Source organism: Giraffa tippelskirchi, chromosome 8 (assembly GCF_054371585.1).
Source record: "Giraffa tippelskirchi isolate mGirTip1 chromosome 8, T2T-mGirTip1v1.2.pri, whole genome shotgun sequence".
Taxonomy (NCBI): domain Eukaryota; kingdom Metazoa; phylum Chordata; class Mammalia; order Artiodactyla; family Giraffidae; genus Giraffa; species Giraffa tippelskirchi.
The window spans coordinates 62,203,126-62,224,624 of record NC_137282.1 but is presented as its reverse complement, the minus strand read 5'-3'; the positions used below and the strand labels follow the sequence as shown (position 1 = coordinate 62,224,624).

The window sequence follows — 21,499 nt, the reverse complement described above, 5'->3', positions numbered from 1 at the left end:
CAGGGTCACCCACAGGAATTCAAAGTTTCAAAGTAGCGATTCCAAAAGTCTCCTTCAAGGAACGGCTGCACATCCACATCCACTGCGGCCCCTGGACGGCCCAGGCAGGGATGAGAGCTCACAGGACTAGTTCCCGCATGGAGCAGCTTCATCCGGGAAATCACCTCCCAGTCACCTTCACGACACTCTGGGTAGTGCCATCAGGGAGGACGGAAGAAATCACATAGTCAGGCCAGAGAGCAAGGTGGGCCCTCAAGGCCGTGGGCAGCTTCAGACATGACATCTTCTGGTGTCTGGATGTTTCAACTGCACACGCTTGCAGGTGCACGTGCGCGCACACACACACACAGACACACACACACTCTGAAGCAGAAAGCAGCAGGAGGCAGCGGAAACAGGGTGACTTTCCTCTGCATTCGAGTTTGAACAGAAACTCACAACACAACTCATCACAGCACATTCCTGAAAAGGCGCAGAAGGGACTTGGGGGGAGGAGCAGAGGGACTGGCCTGCGGCGGGGTCCAAGGGAGAGGGCTGGGCTCCTGTAGACCCCAGTGGGCTGCTCTGACAGCGGCTCTCAAAGGCAGGCTGGAGACCACCTGCCGGGAACACCCCGGCTCGGCATGTGGGGTGAACCCACCTCATCCTAAGCCACAGCCTCACAGGCCACGTTTCGGTACAGAAAGCAAAACGTGGTGCTTAGGCAGTGTGGTTCTGAGCCCAGGACAGAAACACAGCTGCAGTCGGCCCTTACAGCCAGTCTGGATGCCCAGAGCCTGCACACACACACACACACCCGGGGGGCATCCCGCCCCATCTTAAACATCAAAGACTGAACCCTGCCAGAAGAAGCCATACTGAGAAAATTACCCGCATTGGATCTGGGGGCCGCTTGCCCAAGTGGCCGCACCCAGCACAGGTCTAGTTCAACAGGGAGCAAGCAGCCCCCGGCCTCATGGAGCCAGCTGGGCAGGGAAGCCAGAGACGGCCGTCCCCTGCCCAGCGCCCTCTCCTAGCCTGGGGCAGGGCAGGGGACACAGGGGCGCACACACAAGCCCCTAGCCCCGTCTCTGGCTCACACCTCTCGGCCATCTCACCTTCAGATGGCCAGTTGCCCTGTTGCAGCGCGCTGCGCATCCCAACTGTCGGCTACTTTTGCCTGTGCGAGCCCCCCGCCCTCCCCGACGGTTCCCGCCCGGGCCCCGCGCCCTCGGACTTCAGACTCCAGGAGACGCCGATGAGCAGAGCGGCCCAGGGGGGTGGCCCAGACTCACCTGCGCGCCCGGCCTCTGCGCCGCTGGAGTCAAGCCACCCGGCGTCCGCGAAAGCTCCAGCTTCGGGCCCGCGGCGCTCAGGGCTCTTATCTTGTCGCCGGGACCCGCCCTCCGGGCCGACGGGGGCGCCCGCCCACCCTGGCTCCGCCTCCGTGCCGCCCGGGGTGGGCGGAGGGTGAGCGCGGCCGCGCCCCGCGCCCCGGCACCCCGCCCCCGGGAGCCCACCGCTGAGTCGGGGCAGCGGCGCCGGTCCCCCGCCCGCGGCGCGCTGTGCCCGCGGCCTCGCGCGTCCTGGGGCCTGGGTCGCATGGGACCCGGGACGCCTCTGGTCCCAGGCCTCGCAAGACCAAGTGTGAAAGTCGCTCAGCGTGTCCGGCTCTTTGCGACCCCACGGACTATACAGTCCTTGGAATTCTCCAGGCCAGAATACTGGACTGGGTAGCCATTTCCTTCTCCAGGAAGGGCGGCTTTCCATCTCCTTCTCACCCCAGCTTGCACCCCAGAGCTGCCCCGCGCACCGCCATCTGCTTGGGGCTTGGGGCTCCCTCGGCCCACCCACTGCTCCGCCCCAGTGAAGCCCGGGAAGGGCAGTCGCGACGGGGAAGGAGGTGGGCTGCGGGCGGGGACCGAGGCGGGTCTTGCCTCCCTCCGCTTCCTCTCCCCAACGCCACTGCTGCACCGACCTCCACCCTGACGCTGTACCCACCCCTCTCCCCAGACCAGTCGTCTGGCACTCTCTCCTCTGTTCAGTCGCCTCCTTCCCCCGCAGCCGCCCCTCCCGAGGTCTGTCTGGCGCCCTGGGGACATCTCCCTGACCAGTCGTCCCCCTCGAGCTGGGGCGGCTTGGGAGCGGGGGTCCTGCCTCGCTCTGGTGGGCAGTCTCAGACCCCGCCCGGTCTCCGCCCTCTCTCCTCCGGCTGTGCGCCTGGGCGGCGAGGTTCCCGATCCTCGTCCGGGGTCCGGGCTGCAGACACGCGTCTTTCTGTGGCCCGAGAGACGCCTACGCAGGACCCAGTGTCCGCGCGTCGGGCAAGGAGCGAAGCGTCCCCGCGCTTTGCCGACCTGGAGCGCGAATCGATTGGAACCAAAGGGCTTGAATCACACTCGCATCGGAAAACGATTTCCCCAGACGGCCGGAAACCACAGCGGTCAATACCGGCTCCCTGACCAGGCAGACTGGGATCTTTGCTGAGATGACCCCCCGCAAGACTGTACATTCGGGACGCGGAGGGATGGAGTTCCCAAGCCACCAAGCAAGCCCAGGACCCTCAGGTGCAGGACAGAGTCCAGGTAGGTGGCACCCTGGCTCTGCACAAGGAGGAGCCTGCCGGACCCCCAGGCCTGGATGGCAACCCTCCCCCTCCCCCTCCCCCTCGATGTAAGCTTTGATTTTCCCACCTCGCATCCCCTGCAGGTGGGTGTCCACACTGTGGCTCTCTGCTCTGGGCCACCTGTCCCTGCTTGGCAGTGTCCCTCTGCAAGGGCCTGAAGACCACCCTGGCTCCTCAATACCACTGTGCCCAGGGCTCCAGCTTCATTCTGGAGATCACACCTCCCTGCCCCTCCCACAGCCTCCCCACCAGGGGCTGGTACCTGGTGCCCAGGACGCAGTTGGTTCCCCCAGCCAGGGTTGGTACCTGGTGCCCGGCAGGAACCACCCTTCCAGGCAGGACTGGGGTCCAGGGAAGAGCCCAGCACTCAATGTCCCAGCCTCTTGGCTGCTGTAACAAAGATGTCTCAGGCTGGGTGGCTTACCAAGTTGGGTCCCCACAGGACAGAAGGGCCCAAAAGCGCTCTGGAACCGCCTTTATAAGAGCACCGGCCCCATTCATGAGGGCTAAGCCCCCGCCAGGGCCTCATCACCTGCCAGAGCCACCTTCCAGGACCATCCCGGGGGAGTGAGGGCATCAGCATGGATTTGGAGACGTGCATGCAGGGAGGTGACAGGGATTTCACGAGAGGGTGAACCTGTGAGGACCAGCGACTATCCCATCAGGCTGTCTGCCCACAAATGCTCCACACCATGAGATTCGAGAATGAAGAGGCATCCTAGGTTGGGGCTTGATGGACAGGGTCATGGGAACACGGGGTGGATCCAGCCAGCTCAGACGTGTCTGTCTACAAGCACACACACTAGATGGAAAGGCCTGGGAAGGCGGGCGGGCGATCCTGCGAGGGCCAGCCGTGGCCGGAGCCCACCCGGAAGGGGCGGCTGCCTCCGTGCCAGACAGACCCAGACAGGAGTGGCCCATCACAGTGTCGCTAACCTGCGCGAGGAGAAGGGTCCTGTGGGTGTCCAGGGGCGCTGCCACCCGCCTGGCCTTAGGACGAGGGGCCCAGGGGGCTGGAGAGCAGTGAACGAGGGGGCTGGGCCCATGGCCTGGCTGCAGCAGACCGAGAAGGCCGGCTGCCTGATGCTGCTGCGCCTGCATCATTTCGGGTGGGGTTTCGGGTGGGCCCCCCCACTCCGCCCCGGCCCGCACCTGTGCAGGTAGAGCCTGTGGGGTTCAGAGCTGATTAAACAGCCAGCCTTCACGGGCTTGGAACTCGGCCCAGGGTTTATCTTCAGAGTGGCTGCTGTTGGCTCGGAGGCCTCCACGGGTGATGGTGACTCAAGAGTCCCATCCTGCTGACTCTCAAGCAGTCGCTCACCGTCTGCCGTGGACAGCCACAGCTGCAGGGCCCAGGGGTTGGGGGAGAGCCTATGGCCAGGCCACTGTCCCCACTGCGGCTCTGCCCCACTGGAGGTCGCCGCTGGGTGTGGCCCTGTCTCAGCACCCTGACTTGGGGGGGCCGCGTGGGTGCCCCCCACAGCTGCCCCACCCACAAGAGGACGAAGGCCATGCGCTGACATCAGGGTTGTGCCTTTGAGGTTCCCGAGAGGCTGGAGCCCTGGTGGATGAATGCAGATTCTATCTGAGCATCAGAAAGCCGCCTGCAGGTGAGGGTGGGGGAGTGGGGCGGGACCGGGCAGAACAGTTCAGCAGCGCGGGATGTGCTGGCCTGTCCCTGATCCACATCGGCCAGCGGGTGCCTGGCTGGAGGGATGCGTGCGTCCTCAAGCTCGGTAGGAAGAGCTGGAGTGCTCAGGAGTCCCCACACAGGTGATGGGGTTGGTCCCTGCCTAGACTTTACGTGACTGGTTGCTCCGGCTGCCAGGGATGACTCTGGAGCCAGAAGTCTGAGATCAAGGTCCCGGAGGGGCTGCGTCCTTCCGAGGGTTGAAGGGGAGTCTGGTCCAGACCCCTCCAGCTTCTGAGGGTTTGCTGGTATTCCGGGCTTGTAGAAGCATCACCCCATCTTGCCTGTATGCTCACAAGGTATAATGTGTGCGTGTTTGTGTGAGTGTCCATACGTGTGTTTGTGTGTATGCGTGTGTGATGTTGGATCAGGGCTGCCCTAGTGCCTCCTTTGCCTCGACAACCCCTGTAAAAAACTCACTTCCAATTAAGGCCACATTCTGAAGTCTTGGGGCGTAGAATTTTGACATCTGAATTTGGGGGCACAGTTCAACCCACAACAAAGAGGAACCTTAACTGGCCCTGGTGAGCTACAGCCCATGGGGTTGCAAAGAGTCAGACATGACTTGGCGACTGAACAACAACAACAGGCCCATTCTCCAGGGGAGCAGCTCAGAACCTGTCAGAGCCGCCCACAGTGCGTGGGGTTGCAAAGACCGGACTTGACTGAGAGACTAAGCATGCATACGCGCACACGCACACACACACACACACACGCAGGACACGTGGTCCCGCAGCTCAGGCCGGGACGTGCAGACTTGGAGGCAGACAGAGCCGGTGCAGGAGAGCTTGGCCTTGGGCAAGCCGATGCTCTCAAGGAAGAAGGGACTCTCGGGGTCGCTGCCTATGGAGGGCGGAAGAGGACGCCCCCTCCCAGGGCACTGGCAGGATGCTGGAGGGCCCTAGCTCAGGCCTCCTTCCCTCCAGCCTTGCTTTAGACATGAGGGGCCGCACCTTCCTTGCGGGCTCCGAGCCCATGGGGTCATCTGTGCGCGACTCCCCCGCCCCTCCTGACCCTGTGTCCTGAGAGTCGGTGCCCATGGGGCTGATAGGACTCTGGGTGCCCGCCTGAGGCCCGACCCCAAGTTCACGGGGTCGCACGACCTTCGCGAAGTGTCCTGGTCTCTGTCTCCACCCCTGCTCGCTGCCCACCCTCACACGGGGCAAAGAGGACCCAAAGAGCCACGGCTTAAGGCGCCGACCCTCAGGGGTGCGGGGCTCTCTGCAGCCTTCCGGCCTCGGAGGCACCTGGACAATCCCGCCCGCCTGCCCCACGTGGGGGGACGGAGGGATGTGGGCAGAGAAGGAAGAGCCGCGCCGCAGCCCCCCCGCCCCGGGCGCCCCCCCCCCGCCCTACCCCGCCCCCCCAGGCGTGTCCGTCCTCCCAGGGCGACACCCCTGCAGCCTCACCCCCAGGCTCCCCCCTCCGGCCACATCCTTGGACGCCCCCCCACCCCCCCCACCCCTGGCGCCCCCGGCAGGAGGCTGGGAGCCCAGGGCCACGCTTCCCGAGGGCTCAGTGAGGCCCCGCTCAGAGTCTGCGGTGGAGAGCTGGCCGAGTGCGTGCGGGCAGCTGCGGAGACCACACAGGCACGCCCGAGTTATTCCTAAGGTTCAGTATTGAGGGGAGCCTGGAGCCAGCAGCTCCCCCAGAGGGCGCCGTGGCCTAGAGCAGCCCCCCCACCCCCGCTCTGAGGGGGCTGCGTGAACCCCAGCCGCACCCAGAGCGCAGAGGCAGGGCTCACCCTGAGACCCCGTCAGCTGGGCTGGGCGGGGCCTGCCTTCCTAACAACTTCCCGGGGGGTAAGCTGTGGCTGGTCCCCGGACCACACTCCGAGAAGCACTGACCTGGCCAGACCATGGGGCGTGGAAGGTTCTGGAAGACAGGGGTGCAGCGTGGAGCCTCTGGCAGCCCTGCAGGGACTCAGTGCAGACCTTGGGGGCTTTGGAGAATAACCCAACTTTCTTCAGAAAACTCTTGTTCTCCTGGGATAAGTATGCTCTGAGCCGCAGCGCCGGTCCCCAGGTGGGCCGAGCGGCATCAGTTATAATGCTGGCCCGCCTGTCAGGCTCAGGCAGAGACTCACTGTGACCTGAGGAATGCGTGCCCCCCGCCCGCCATCAGTGGCACTCCCTTAGCCCATTCCTGGGCGTCACGGGCGTGTCCCACGACCATGTGACCGCAGAAGGATATGGATCCCGCAGTGTCACTCAGAAGGGAGGGGACTCTTCCTGGGGGCAGACACCCCAGCAGGGCGCCCTGAGCTGAGAAGCGGGGAGCGTCAGAGGTGTGGGCCTCAGGGATTCTTACGCATTGGCTAGTGTATCGTGGAGACATCGCAGAAACTCGAGAAATGAACGGTAAGAGCTTTATCTGCAGATGACACAGTCACCTATGGAGACAATCTGAGGGAATCTGCCAGACAAATGCTAGAAGTAGCAAGGGAGCTTAGAAGGTCACTGCATATACAAACATCAGTTGTGTTTCTGTGTGCCAGCAGCAAGCAACTGTAAAATAAAACTCATAATAATTTCATTTAGAATAGGATCCAAAACAAACTGCCACGTGTGTGCAAGACACAAATGTTGAAAACATTGCTGAAGAACTAAAAGGCTGAAGGAAGTGGAGAGACCACATCCATGATCTTAAGTTTTAGTGTCATGAAGATGCCAATTCTCAAACCGAAATTCTAACTGGCTTTTTTGAAGAGCTCAACCAGTTTGTTCCTAAATGTATTGGGACTCAGGATAGCCAAAACAGTGCTGGAAAAAAACGAGGTTGCGGGACACTTTGCGACCCCACCCCCCACATAAGCCTGATCTTATTTTCTGTCATTATCTTGCCGTTCGTGTCCTTACTTGACGAACAGCTTTATTGGTGTTTAATCGATGAACCATAAACTGCATGGATGTGAAGAGCACAATTTAGGAGGTTTCTGCGGTCACAGGACACAAGCGCCGTGAGGATAATACTCCTTGTGTTCAGAGCCTCCGCATGCCCCTGTGTATCCTTCTGTATCCCGCCCCCCTCAGGCAACCACTGTCTGCCAGCTATAGATTCCTTTATTCTTCCCAGAATTTTATGTAAATGGCACCACACCGTAAGGACTGTTTTCTTGGGTCCCTTCCTTCCTCCAGCATATTCTAGCTGAATCTGTGCTGATGCATGGGTCAGTGATTTCCTTCTCATTGCTGACTAGTATTCCATCATTACAAAGAGAGCATCATCTGTTCGCCCCTTCACCGGTCGATGGACGTCTGGATCTTACAAATAAAACCCCTGTGAGCACGTGCACACAGTCTCTGTGTCACGTGTGCTTCCATCTCTCTTAGGAAGAGCTGAGCAGTGGGATGGCTGGGCCCTTTGTGTTGATGTGTGTTTAACTGGTTTTTAAAACTAATTGTTTTGCAAAGTGGTGATGCCGTTTGACGTTTCCGGGAGCAGGTGTATGAGTTTCTCCTGCTCCGTGTCCTTGTCAACACTTGATTTAAATGTTTAAATTTTAGCCACTGTAATAAGTGTGCAGTAGAATCTTATGGCAGAGTAAATTGGCATTTCCCTGGTGACTACACTGTTTTGCGGTCCTTCTTGTGTGTGGTTGCCACCCTCATCACTCCTTTCAAGTGGCTGTTTAAATCTGCACATTCGGGGTGTTTGTTATGTGAAAGTGTTAGTCACTCATCGTGTCTGACTCTTTGTGACCCCATGGACACACCTGTCCTCTGTCCATGGGATTCTCCAGGCAAGAATACTGGAGTGGGTAGCCATTCCTTTCTCCAGGGGGATCTTCCCAACCCAGGGATCGAACCTAGGTCTCCTGCATTGCAGGCAAATTCTTTACCGTCTGAGCCACCAGGGAAGCCCACTTGTTATGTTAGATTCTTACACAATTGTTGAGTTTTGAGAGTTCTTTATATATTCTGGATACAAGTCCTCTTTATATATTCTGGATACAAGTCCTTCGTCAGATAGATGACGTGCAAATATCTTGCACAATCTTGGATTGTCTTTTCATTCTCTTAATTGAGTCTTCTGAAGAAGAGAAGTTATTACTTTTGATGAAGCCCAACTTACCAGTTTTTTAAATGAATCCTGCTTTTAGTGCTGTCTCTGAGAAATTTTTACTTCACCCAAGATCACAAAAATTTTTCTCCTAAGTTTTTCTCTAACGGTTTTAAGTTTTAGGCTGCTCCCTTGTGCGTAGGATCCACCTGACACTCCCGTTGTGTGAAGTGTAGGTCAGTCTCGTCCCCTTGTCCTGTGGGTCACGCAGAGAGACGTGCTGAGAACTTGAGGCACAGCCGTGTGGACCGGTCTCTGTGTCCCCGTGTTGTTCACGGGGAAGCCCTCTTGTCAGCCGCACACCTTAGGGTCACCACGTCCTGACGTCCTTATCGTGCGTGACCTCACTTAGACCCGCCGACCACCTGGGCTCTGACACTGACGTCCACCCCGCCTTCCCTTGGTGGAGTTGGCCCCGCCCTTTTCCTTTGGCCCATTGGTCTCCGTGTTGGGAGCGCTTGCTGGCATTTGGTTTCCGAGTCAGTGTCTGCCTCCTCTGCTGGGCTCTGAGCGTGTCTCTCTGCTGTGCTGTTCTGATGTCCCCTGTGCATGACGCCACGCCGCTGCTCTCACCCCTCCCGGCCACCGTTGCATCATCGTCACCTGTGTGTCGTGAACCCCCGGATGTGTTGTCCCTTTTGCGTCAGATAATCACCCTGGACAGAGATCTAAACAATGAGGAGTAGTGTTTCTGTTCCCCACATGGCTACGGCCAAGCCCCCGCAGGCCCGAGTCCAGAGCGGAGTCACGTTCAGGCTTAAGGACTTGCATTCTCACTGTGCCGTGAGCTGTGCCGGCTGGCTGGTGATGGATTCTTTCAGCTTTTGAGTTTAGAAACACTTCTGTTTCTCTTTGGATTTTTTTTTTTTTTTTGGTGTTAAAAAAGATTAAAATTAAAAGAAAAGACATGCTAAGAAAGAGATGTTTTTGCTGAGTGAAGAATCCTCTGTTCCGTGGATGTCACGGAGTGTGGCTCTGCCCTATGCTCACCCTGTTGCTCTGAGCCCTTTGCTCTGCGGGCTGACTCTCTGTCCCTCGTCTGGTCTCAGCATTTGATCACGATGCTCCTGGTGCGTCTCCTCCGTGGCACTCCTGCTTGGGATCATTATGCTTCTTGGACCCAGGGGTTTATAGTTTGTATCCAACTTGGGAAAGTAGTTCTTCAAATATTTTTCTGTCTGCCCTTCTCCTGTGGGGACTCCAGCGGCAGGTCTATCGGGTGACTTGAAGTCTCACACTCACGGACACTCAGTTATTTGTCTCTTGTCTCTATTTTGTTTTGGCTAGCTCCTGCTGCTGCCCTTCGAGTTCACTTGCCATCTCTTCTGTGATGTCAGTCTCCCTTCATCCCAGCCAGGGTGTCCTGCATCGCAGACGTTGTGGTCACGTCTGCAGAATTCAGACTTGTGTCTGGTTAGATTTTGCTACTGTGTTTATGTTGGGCTGTGCTGGGTCCTGCTGCCGTGCGGGTTTTCCCATTTGCGGTGCTCAGGCTTCTCTTTGTGGAGGCGTCTGTTTTTCTGGAGCATGGGCTCCAGGGCTTCAGTGCTTGCAGTGCGTGGGCTCAGTGGTTTGGCTCCTGGCTCTAGAGCACCAGCTCAATAGCTGTGCACAGGCTCAGCTGCTCCAGGGCCTGTGGGATCTTCTCAGACCAGGGACGGAACCCATATCTTCTGCATTGGCAGGTGGGTTCTTTACCACTGAGCTGCCAGGGAAGTCCAGATCTGTGTCTTTTAAAAGACACCCTTTGCATCTCCACCATTCATGGCCAGCCTTGCTTCCAGCCCACTTTTGAACACCGAGTCCAGCGACTGTGCACAGTGATCGTCAGTGCTCACATCTACCGATTCCATCACCTGCGTCACCTCTGGGTCTGTTTCTGTTGATGACAGGTCATCTTTCCTGGAGTTGTGCACCTAGGTGACCTCTGATGGGAGGCAGAGCATTGTGAACTTGACCCTTTGGGTGCTGGGTAGTTGTATATCCCTCTGAGTATTCTGGAATTTTGGGTAGCAGGCGAGCTCCTTGCAAAGAGTTTGGCCATTCTTTCAGGTCTTGCTCGTAAGCTCTGTGTGCTGGGACCAGCGCTGTGTTTGGCTGAGGGGCTACAATTTCTTCATGGTTCAGGCAAAACCCATCTGAGTTTCCACTGATCACCCCTTCCAGGACAGAGGTGAAACCAGCCACTGCACCTCCATCTTGGCCAGAAGTGAAATTGTGGAGTCGTTCAGTTCAGTTCAATCGCTCAGTCGTGTCCTACTCTTTGTGACCCCATGAACCGCAGCACGCCAGGCCTCCCTGTCCATCACCAACTCCCAGAGTCCACCCAAACCCATGTCCATTGAGTCGGAGATGCCATCCAACCATTAACTTCTGTTAAGTTGAAAAGAACCAATCGGAGCCTGAGCAGCTCTCAACAACCCCTTGACAGAGACCGACCTGCAGCCCGCAGACCTGGCCAGACCCTCATGCAGTCAGAGCGTGGAGCTGGGTTCTGCCCCTGGAACAGGAGGCTTCGTCCAGATCAGAGGACGGACACCGTTGGACGTAAATATCTTGAGGTTTATTGAGAGTTACCCTTGAGCTGGGCAAAGAGTCTGTCTTGTCAACTGCTTCGTGTGCATTTTTAAAGGCAGTTAAATCAGTTTGGTAAACAAGGTTGTTCACATTTTCTACATAATTGCATTTCTTTCCTTGGTGGGTCTATCGATTACTGAGAGAATTATGTGAAAAATCTCCAACTCTCTTTGCTGATTTATTTGTTTCCTCTGTTCATTCTGTCAGTGTTTGCTTAGCACATTCCGAGCTGCTGGGGACGCACGCCTTTAGGATGACTGGTCCTTCGGGGGAGCTGAACCCTTTATCAGCTGCAGTGTTTGCCTTGACACTGTAATCCTCCTCATCTTAAAGGTCACTTAGTGCGGTATTAATCCTGCCGTATCAACTGTCTCAGAGTTATGTTTGCATATTACATATATTTCCTATGTGTTTAAACAGCATAAGGTTAGAATTTTTCATTTGTTGTTTAGTTTGGTCTAGCAACTGTCCTTGAGGAGTTTTGGGTCTGTATTTGATGTAATTACTAGTATGGTTGGATTTAATTTTTACCATTTGCTGTTTGTTTTCTATTTGTTCTTTGTTCTCTTCTTTACTGTCCTGCTTAGTTTGGATGAAATTATTATCCGAAAACATTACATTTTATTTCTACTATAGGCTTATTAGTTATACCTCTATGTTTTTTAAAAACTTTATTTATTTTTTGTTTATTTAGTTTTGGCTGTGCTAGGTCTCTTGTCGCTACACGGGCTTTTCTGTAGTCCCGGTGAGTGGGTCCGGTCGGGGTGAGCGGGTCCGTCCCGGTCGGGGTGAGCGGGTCCGCTCCGGTCCCGGTGAGCTGGTCCGTCCCGGTCGGGGTGAGCGGGTCCGCTCCGGTCCCGGTGAGCTGGTCCGTCCCGGTCGGGGTGAGCGGGTCCGCTCCGGTCCCGGTGAGCTGGTCCGTCCCGGTCGGGGTGAGCTGGTCCGTCCCGGTCGCGGTGAGCGGGTCCGCTCCGGTCCCGGTGAGCTGGTCCGTCCCGGTCGGGGTGAGCAGGTCTGCTCCGGTCCGGAGTGTGGGCTGCCCATTGCAGTGGCTTCTCTCGTTGCAGAGCCTGCTCTAGAGCGTGGGCTTCAGTAGTCGTGGTGCTGGGGCATAGTTGCCCACGAGTTGTGGGATCTTCCCAGATCAGGGACTGAACCCATGTCCCCGGCACTGGCAGACGGATTCTTAATCACTGGACCACCAGGGAAGTCCTACCTCTTGTGTTTTTTTTTTTTTTTCTGGTGCCTTACCATATGTTTTTAAGTTTCCACAGCCTCCCTTCAGATAACACTAGTCTTCTCTGCAGAGTCGGGTTCCCACATGCATGTCACTCTTAGCTTTTTCCACGGCAATATTGTCTTTTTCTCTGGCTGCCTTTAAGGTTCTCTTTACCAGAAGCTTCCAGAACCTTTTGTAATGAGCCTTGCGGTATTTTTGTTATATTTCTTCTGTTTGTGGCTAATGGAGCTTCTTGGCTGTCTGAGCTGATAGATTTGGGAACAGTCTGGCTAACATTTGTTTGATGTTGTTTTCTGTCTTACCCTCCCCTTCCAGGACTGGCATCTCCCGCAATGGGACCCTTCGTGCTGCTCTGGGTTGGACACACGCGTGGCTGCAGTGTGCATTTCAGGTACCCCGTCCAGGGTGGGACCTGGGTGGTGGCTGTGGCCTCTTTTTCCAGCCAACCCAGCGAGTACAGGGTACCAAGGGACAGAGGGGTTGGGGTGCCCCACACGCCCCACCCAGAGCTGAGCCAGGAGCACCAAGGCTGGCGTGGCTGTGGCCAGACCCCGCCTGCCCCCCGGCCCCTCCCATCCTGGAGGGGAAGGGCTTGTCCTGTGCTAATGCACTGTCCCTGTACCCCCCCACCCCATCTCCGAGTCTCCGCCAGCACCAAGGGCAGAGCTCACCACCCCTGACCGCCCACCTCGTGTTACGTTGAGAAGGGGTTTAGTTCATCACAAGGGAAGCCTGGCACTCTGAGCAAGTCCCACCAGGAGCACCGGCCTGATGGACGGAGGGTCAGCGTCTGACACCTCAGTGCCGGTGTCGGTCCTAACAGGGTGCCTGTGGCACGTCAGGTGTGTGTCAAGCTGGTCTTGGGGGGCCCACGCCTGTGACGTGGGGTGGTGGGTTGGGAGGAGCCGAGGGGAAGCTCTTCTCACCCTCGCCTGGTGACCCTGGGGGCCTGTGTGGCTCTGTGTGTGGGGATGTCCTGGCTCGCCGTCCGCTGGACACGTGTCTGGCCTGTGGGACTTGGGGGCCAGGGGGTGCACAGTGGCTGGGAAATGTGAGTGGGGCTGGTGTTTTACTTCTGCAGAAGCGTCAGCCTCTTCTCTCTTCCCCAAGCGTCCGCCTGGGGGTCCCAGGAGAGGGGCTACGTGGGCAGACGGAACGTGGGGATGTGCGGGGTTGGGGGCACCCAGGGACAGTGAGTGAGGGTCACCTGTCACTGCCCTGAAACTTCTCTGCTGCTCCAGGCTCGTCCATCTTCAAGGGCTCAGTTCCCCCGGATGGGATGCTCCTACTTAGGGACACGGTGGAGCCACTGCCCTGCAAGCTTAGGTGGTCACAGCTGTTGGGGGTCCTCCTGCCAGGGAGGCAACAGGATGGGGCGCTGTTACAGATGCTAATGACGGGGGGGCGGTGCAGGGGACCCTCTGGGCGCCTCTCAGCTCTTTCCCAGCTGATCGTGTGACTGGTGGAGGCAAGACCGCAAAGGCTCCAGGTGCTCTGGAGAGAAAATGTGACTGCTTTGTCTGGGTAAAGACCCAACTAGTCAAGGTGTGTGGGGACCACAGCCTAGGGGTGGAGGGGGGGGGGAAGGAAGCAGAGAATACCAGCCTTAGCCGCACACCAGCCCCGGGATGCAGGACCACAGTGCCCTAGTGACTGCCTTCCTGACTGGCACGTGTGTGTGCATATGCATGTGTATGTGTATGTTTGTGTGCCTGTGTGTACACATGTATGCATGTGTGCACATGTGTATGTATGCACGTACCCGTGTGCACGCGCATGTATGTGCGTGCATGCACACGTGTGTACCTGTGCCCACGTGTGCATGTATGCATGCGTGTACACACCCCCTCTCGTTTTACAGAGGGAACAGCAGTGGTGGTGAGTGGGAACTTGACCACCTCGTTTCCCATGTGACAGAGCATCTGATGCTGTCTGCTGGCACTAGAAGAACTCCACTGAATGGAAGTGGAGGTGGTGGGACCCCACTTTCTCGGAAGAAGTGAAGCGAGCGTGTGGAGGAGGGGTCATGACATCACGGGAGTCACTGCCTCACGGGGAGGGGATCAGGATGGACACCGTGTGGCTGCAGGGATGGACAGTGCGGTCACCAGCCGCCCGCTGCTCTTGGCAGCACCGTGTTCACGACTCACGACGTTCGGCTTTTGGGGCTGGAGTACCTCAGCTCTTCCTTCTATTTCTAAATCCTTTACCGATTCGAGGGGCCCGGATTCAAGATCCCTGACGGTCTCTGCTCAACAGCATGTGAAGAAGGTGTGGGTTTCGCAGAGAAACGATAGACACTAAGACCGCAGGTCTGCAGACAGCCTAGGAGGTCGAGTTCTGGGAAACGTCAGCCGCCGTCTATGTGAGCGCCAAACATCCAGACCCGCCCGTTATCCAGAAAGTGTTTCCTACAGAATTTCAATGACCGTGCTCTCCCAGCCTCCTAGAAAAGCACCAAGAACCTCGGCCAGACAGTGCTCCTGTGACAGCCTGAGTCACGCCTGCTGTTGTCTTTCTAATAAAAAAACACACGTAACAAAACACATCCTCAAGCATTTAAGACGTTATGTTTTATTCGTTCTACTGAAAACCTCCGGTTGTTTTGGAGCTGCCCGTCCCCCCCCCCCTCCCAGCGGGGCCCCTGCAGGCGGTGGGCCCCTCGCAGCTCCTGGTCCCACGCAAGGGGGATTCACCCCCGAGTTCTGTACATTCACAGCTCTGAACCCACGACCCTAAGTCACTACGAAAGAGAAAAGAGAATCAGGAGGAACAAACATCCATTCAAGGTCTGTTTTTCAGAGATTTTTTCCTGAAAACGCACAGCAGCGTTTCATTCAAAAACCCTTCATCCACAGACGCGGGCTGAGGCCCCTGCTCAGAACATCTCGGCTCGTTCACCTCCTTCATGGCCGGGCGCGGGGCTTTGTCTTGTGAAAATGAACCTGCGTGCACCCTATGGTCACGACCTCAGTCCTGTCCGCTGCCAAGGCTGTGCTAGAAGTTCTGTGTCCGACGGGCCAGTGCCCTGGAGTGATGTCAGGCGCCCCCTGCCCCACGCAGGGCAGGAGAGGCTCTGGAATGAACGGAAGTGAAGGGGCTTTCCTTTCCTGACGCCTGTCTGTCTGTCGGTCGACACGCAGGTCTCCGGGCCTCAGGAAGTCAGTAAATATTTGCTCTGCAATTCTAGCCCTGGTGGTCACTTTCCATGGCGATGGCCTCAAGAGAAAATCCAATCGCCTTAGAAATTTAAAAAAAAAAAAAAAAAAAAAAGTCCCAAACAAACCCAGAGGCTTTGCTCCAGGAAAGCCTCTGTGTGGTTGTCATTGTGCTTTGAGGACACGTTTCTAATCACGTCCTGAGGAAATGAATCAAGGTGATGTCGTGAGCATGAAGGAGCATGAAGGAGGCCCCTGGAGCCCCTCCCTGAGCCTGGAGCTGCCGCCCCCCACCTCCGGGCACAGAGTGGGGCCCCAGCCCCCAGGTGTCCCCGAACCCCACCACCTGCTCCCCACAGCTTCCTTCCCTGAGGCTCCTCTGGCTCCTGATGCCCCGGGAAACCTGGGGCAAAAGCGGGGTGGGGGTACTGGGGGGAGGTCAGCGGCTGGCAGAGCCTCCTGGGGACTGACTGTGCCCTCCGGGTACCAGCCGGGGAGACAGGAGACAGGAGCCCCCCCTGGTTTCCACCTCGGCCGGACTCCCCTCCGCACACTCAATGCCCTGGTTGCAGCCTGCACTTGCTGAAGTGGATCCGGTCACCCTGGAACAGAAACCCCAAGTTGGTACAAGAGCAGCGGGGCCGAAAAGGGCTGAGGCTGCAGAAAGGCGGTTCCAGAAGGGGTGCCTGTGGCGCCCCAACGCAGGGGTGGGGCAGGGGGCGGTGCCCGGATGGGAGGGGCTGGAGAGAAGGTCAACTCAAAGCCCCAAAGAGCCCCAGGATCTATCAAAAAAGGGCCTATAAATAAATATCCTCTGACCCTCAAAGGAAAACGAAGTAGAAAAAACGAGTCTCTTCTCATAAAAAAAAGGCTGAATGTTTCCTGAAGTATCTAAATGAAGTTTACAAAATACTCATGAGCTCCTGCAAATATAGAAATGTTTAAAAATCGGCCCTGCCCGCGGACTCCGCGGAGACTGTGCTGGAATCGACACGCGGGCGGGAGTCCCGCCTTCAAGTGCCCATGGAGGCCGCCGGCCCGCGCTGCCCGGACCGGACCAGACCGGACCGGAGGCCCGAGGGAGAGGATTGGGGCAGAACCGGGGCTCGAGGTGAGAACAAAGCAACAGCGGGCCCCGGAGCGCCGCCTGGAAGCGAGGCCGGAGCCGCCCCGTGAGCTGCTGTGGCTTTCCTCCCGGCCTGCAAAGTCCTGCCCAGGACCCGGCCCGAGGGCAGGGCAGGGGCAGCACGAGCGAAGCTGTGAGACCGGCTGGCGGCTGCGCACAGGCCTGGCCTCTCCAGACCCTTCCGCCCTAGTCCAGCTTCTTGCGAACAGGCTCCGTCCCAACGGCCGAGTTTTCGGGGCTGAAGTCGGCGCAGAAGCCGTTGGGGGTGGGAGCCGGGGCCGTCCGGGCACAGCTCCGGGGGCGCGTCTGCTCGGGGTACAGGTATTCCTCCGCGAAGTCGGGGTTCGCTTCCGCGAACCTCTCGAAGTCGGCTGGAGAGACACAGGCCGCTTGGTTAGGAGTGCGGGGGCTAAGGTCTCGAGGCTGGCGTCTCTCCCGGGCGCCCCCTCACACCCGGGGGCGTCTTGGGATCTGCGTGCGCGCCCAGGAGGCCTCGCGCTTGTTTTCTCTGCGGCGCCCTAGTCCCTGCAGAGACCCGGGCCGCCACGCACCGCCTCGGCCACGCCGGCTTCGGGGAACTGAAGGGTCAAGTGTGGGGGGTGCTCAGCGTCCTGAGATGGACTCGGCTGTGCCCGGGGGACACCGGGTGCACTGTCCCCCTGAGCCCTCGCGGGGCCTGTGCTGTGTCTCCCGGTGACTCTGCGTCCCGCTACTGGGTGGGGAATGCCCTGGGGCTTTGCTGGGGGCACCCTGGGAGCTCGGCGATGCTCTGAGCCCCGGGTCGGGGCGCCGCAGGTTCCAGGCGGCTGCAGAGAAGCACCCGTGCTCCCTCGGGAGGCGGGAACGGCCTCCACGGGGTCTGCAGTCGGGGGGCTCAGAGCCGGGGCAGCCCCCACTCCCTGCGAGGCACGGCCCCGTTACCGCAGGCAAGCGCACCCAAAGCGAGGTGCGGCGGCTCCTCCTGACATTTGGATGTGATTTAAAAACACAGCCAAACAAGACGCGCGCGATGACCTTTCCTGAGCAAACTCGGCTCTTATCTCAGGGAGATTATCGTTCATCCTCTGATGAGCCGGAGCCCTCGTGGCTGCCCTCGGGGGCTCCTGTTGGCCTCGCAGACCCGGCCTCGTCCCCAGGTGGGTTCCCGCCCAAGGCGCGCAGCTGTCCCACTGTGTGTGGCGACAGGTGCCAGGGCCAAGCGCCCCGGAGAGGAGGTGCCCTAGGAGTCAGGGTGGAACCCCTCCTGGCCCCAGGGACCCTGATCTCTACCCGACGGCAGCCGCTGGGGAGGGCTTCTGCGTCGCTGCCAGACGAGGAATGTGCCCGTTAATTGCCCGCACAAACGAGACTCGGGCGGCACCGGGGTCCCCCCCTGGCACGGGGTTGTCCTCCCCGGCTCCCAGCCACTCACCAAACGCGATCCTGCCCTTCCGCTCTTGGTCTATCGCCCGGAAGAGGTCGGTCACTGTCAGCTCGGCCACTCCCAAGGCGGTCTTGAGGATGCTGGACAGGGCGTGCTGGTCGATGCTGCCGTCTGGTGACCCGTACACCTGCAGGGCAGGGCGGGCGTCACCCGGTGGCCTCCCCAGCCCCACAGCCCGGGGCTGCCCCTGCCCTCAGGCCAGGCCAGAGCCCAGCTCTACCACCCAGCCTCGGGCCTTCAGGTTCCTGCTCTTAGGTCTTAAATCCACCAGACACGGTGCACGGACACTATAACGTGATGGCCTGGCGTTCGGCCGTTGCCTGTGAGGTGCCCGCTTCAGATGTCCCCCTGGATGAACACACCACGACTGTGGAGCATGGTCACAGCAAAACTGCAGGGTGAGGAGCTAGGCCGGCCCCCAGTCCCCGAGGTCTCCTTCCAAGGAGCCCTGGTGACCCGCACAGCGGACCACTGCAGTGACCCCCCTCCCCTCCTCCACTAACTCCCACCCTTCTGCTTGGAATTCACCGCTGAAGAGTGAACCCCCAAGCCCCAGGCCCCACCCTCACCCCCCACAAAGGCAGAGCCCGATCCACTCTCTCCCCGTGACCTGTGACCTCGCTGTGCCCGCGCACCATGGGCCCTCCAGGACCTGTGAGTGATGGGCCTGTCCTCTCGGTTCCCTGATGGTCATTGCTGCGGGCACCTTGCAATCAGTGAGGCCACACGGGCTGGTGCAGCCACAGCCCTGGTTACCGCTGGGCTGAGACCTGCCTGCAACCGCCGTCCTCGTGTGGCTGAACTTCCTGACGGCCCTCCTGCTCTGTTCTGGAGGAGGGCCCCTGCTCCCCCCTGAGGCCGACCGGGTCTGTGGCAGAGCTGGGGGCTGACCCCCCTGTGCCGCCTGCGGGCTCCGCTCCCCACTGTGACCCGGGGGCCCCCAGGCCCAGCTGCTCCTGGACCCCACGGACCTCTGGAGTGTCCACTCTGCTGTCCTGCCTGCAGGCGGGCTCCCCGGGGCAGGACGCTTGTTCCCCGGGTTGGGCAGAGCTCGGGCCCTGGGCCCTGCCCGGCACCCCCGGGGGCTCACGGGCTTCTGTCAGCGAGAGGAGCCGGCCACTGGCACACACAGCCTTCCGGAGGTGGGAGACCCGCCGCCCAGGCGCTTCCGGTGGCTTCCACCTCATTTCCACTTCGTTTCTGCCTCCGCCGCCCCCGGGGCCCAGCCTGCTTCCCCCCAGCCTCGGCCTGTGGGGCGGACAGCTCCCGAGTCCCCTCGTATCTCGCTCCCTCTTTACATTTGTTGAACCAGACTGTCTGCAGACAAACCTCTCTCGCAGCCTCCAGAGCCCCACAGTCCAGCGCGGCCCGTGGGCGCCTCCCACCCACCAGCGCTCAGAGACGCTTCAGGGGCACGAGCGGGCCTGAGGCCTGAAGCTGTGACGCTGAAAGTGAGGGGACTTCTGTCTCTACCTCCAGAGACGACCCTGCCACCTGTCTGAGAAAGGCCAGGAGCCACTGGGCTCGTGACGGGAGGACGAGGCCCCCGGGTTTCCCCCCTTCACCTTCCTGAGCTGATGGGATTTGTACCATGACCGTAGCTGCAGTTGATGCAGATGATGATGACCATAAAGAAAGCTGGGTGCTGAAGAACTGATGCTTTCAGACTGAGGGGTTGGAGAAGACTCTTGAGAGTCCCTTGGACGGCAAGGAGATCCAACCAGTCCATCCTAAAGGAAATCAGTCCTGAACAGTCATTGGAAGGACTGATGCTGAAGCTGAAACTCCAATACTTTGGCCACCTCATGCGAAGAACTGACTCATTGGAAAAGACCCTGATGCTGGGAAAGATTGAGGGCGGGAGGAGAAGGGGACGACAGAGGATGAGATGGTTGGATGGCATCACCGACTCAATGGACATGAGTTTGAGCAAGCTCCGGGAGTTGGTGATGGACAGGGAGGCCTGGCATGCTACAGTCCATGGAGTCGCAGAGTCGGACACGACTGAGCAACTGAACTGAACTGACGACAGTAGTAGAGAAGGAGGAAAGAAGGGACCCAGAAGTACGTTACGCTGCCTGCAAGCACCGCTCTGGGGAAGCCCCAGGTCAGCGGGGGTCTCTGGGAGCCGGAAGTCCGCGGTAATGCTGCATCTCAAGCATCAGCCTGGGGGGCTGTGAGTGGCACACGAGGAAGGCACAGGCGCGTCTGCATCCCCGGGCAGCGCACCACGCAGACCCTCCTCACCAGATCTTGGGGCCACCTGCCCTGCACCCGCTGAAATGCACCCCAATCCTGGGCTGTGGGTGGGGTTGGAGGGAGAACCTGTGAGTCGGTGAACCTCAGTGGGGCGTCCACTCGAGCAGCACACGCGGGCGCCCTATGGCGACACCGGACACGGGGGCCGCCCACTTCCCGGGGGGCCCGGGAGGGGCGGTCCCTACAGGGGAGGCCGTCATGGAGAAGCGCCGGGACCCTCGGCACAGCCACACAGGCGGCCCTGCCCTCCCTCTGGCTCGTGCACCTCGCCCTGGGGGGGGCCCCCTAGCAGTGCTGGGTCGTGCTCAGCTGTTTCCCTGGAAATAGGTCGACTGCCCCCCACCAGCCACCATCGTGACGGCAGATTCTATCCAGTGACGTCAGTGCAGCGGCCGCAGGGCTGCCCGACGGGGCGGGGCTGGCACAGGGGCGATGAGCCCCGAGAGGTGCCCGCTGAGGCCGGAGGAAACAGACGGGCTTTCCTGGCCTGGATCCACCAAGCACTGATGCCGCCCATCAACTCCTCTGCCGGGACTGGCAGAAGGCACCCTGTGCCTTGGGGGACCCTCCCAGCGTGCCGTGGAGAGGGTCTGCTGGGGCTGGAAGGCAGACAAAGGGTTCTCCACCACCGAGGGACGGGGGTCCCCTGACCTACACACAGCAGGTGCCCATGAGTCTTGCTCACGTGAGCTGCACCTGTGAGGTGGCGTGTGTCTCTCGGTGGGCAAGGCCTGCCTTGCTCCATCTAGGGGACTGGCCCTGCGAGACCAGCCTTCAGGGCTGCTGGGTGGTTCTGGGTGGGCCAGGACCCCAGCATGACCCTGCCCCGCCTCCCAGACTCTCTGCCCGCCTTGGGAGCAGCCTGGCTCGGAGTCACATTGGGGCACGTGGCTCTTCAGCCGGCCACCAGGCCGACGGGGAGGCCATGTGGGGAGAGAGAGCCCAGCGGTCCTGCTCACACCAGCAGGACTCGGGAAGGTGAGCAGGGACCACTCATCCGGGAGGAACCGGGCAGGGGCACTTCTGGGCCTTTCTACAAGCAGTGGCTGGTACAAGCTCACGTGAAAAGAGCAGGCGCACGATTAAGCTCACCAACGTCCTAAGGGACTATAAAGCGATTCACAGGTCAGACGAGCCCATGTCTCCCCGACCCCACCATGTAAAGGTCGCAGAAACGCCGCACTTGCCTTGAACGCCAGCTGGATGGTGTCCAGGGTCCGGGCCGGCCGGCAGACAACAGACAGAGCGACCACGTACTCGCGCAGGTCCACCTCCCCGCCGCCGCCCTGGGAAGAGACGCCTTCAGCGAGAGCCCTGCCACCTCCCAAGGGCACGCGTGGTGTCTCTGTGGGGTCTTGG

At 59.5% G+C, this 21,499-nt stretch overlaps 3 protein-coding genes across 9 annotated transcripts in view; 1 reads left to right on the top strand and 2 right to left on the bottom strand.

Moving 5' to 3' along the window:
• SLC6A3 (solute carrier family 6 member 3) overlaps positions 1 to 1,335 on the bottom strand; it is a 31,172-nt gene extending 29,837 nt beyond the window's left edge. For all 5 annotated transcript variants that reach the window (XM_081523630.1, XM_081523631.1, XM_081523627.1 and 2 more), the window contains exon 1: positions 1,275 to 1,335. The gene's annotated coding sequence lies outside the window, so the exon portion shown is untranslated. The remainder of the gene's footprint in view (positions 1 to 1,274) is intronic.
• Positions 1,336 to 1,463: 128 nt separating this feature from the next.
• Positions 1,464 to 14,720, top strand: LOC145518761 (uncharacterized). 2 transcript variants are annotated; one of them, XM_081523636.1, is made up of 4 exons: positions 1,464 to 2,564; positions 10,789 to 10,904; positions 12,490 to 12,565; positions 14,092 to 14,720. In XM_081523636.1, exons 1-4 carry the CDS (start codon positions 2,468 to 2,470, stop codon positions 14,175 to 14,177), a joined length of 375 nt encoding a protein of 124 aa, XP_081379762.1. In that variant the 5' UTR covers positions 1,464 to 2,467; the 3' UTR covers positions 14,178 to 14,720. The 2 variants fall into 2 exon arrangements, 1 of the variants encoding a protein (XP_081379762.1); XR_014063272.1 differs by lacking the exons at positions 1,464 to 2,564; positions 10,789 to 10,904 and adding an exon at positions 12,882 to 13,016 and having other exon boundaries at positions 11,060 to 12,565; positions 14,036 to 14,720.
• Positions 14,721 to 14,727: 7 nt separating this feature from the next.
• The window catches only part of LPCAT1 (lysophosphatidylcholine acyltransferase 1), a 40,231-nt gene continuing 33,459 nt past the window's right edge, over positions 14,728 to 21,499 (bottom strand). Inside the window, exons 12-14 of one of the 2 annotated variants that reach the window (XM_081523634.1) lie at positions 21,328 to 21,426; positions 17,870 to 18,008; positions 14,728 to 16,829 (exon numbers count right to left, since the gene is read on the bottom strand). In XM_081523634.1, coding sequence (XP_081379760.1) covers positions 16,645 to 16,829; positions 17,870 to 18,008; positions 21,328 to 21,426 — 423 coding nt within the window. In that variant the 3' untranslated portion in view covers positions 14,728 to 16,644. The remainder of the gene's footprint in view (positions 16,830 to 17,869; positions 18,009 to 21,327; positions 21,427 to 21,499) is intronic. The other variant, XM_081523635.1, reaches the window with a different exon arrangement.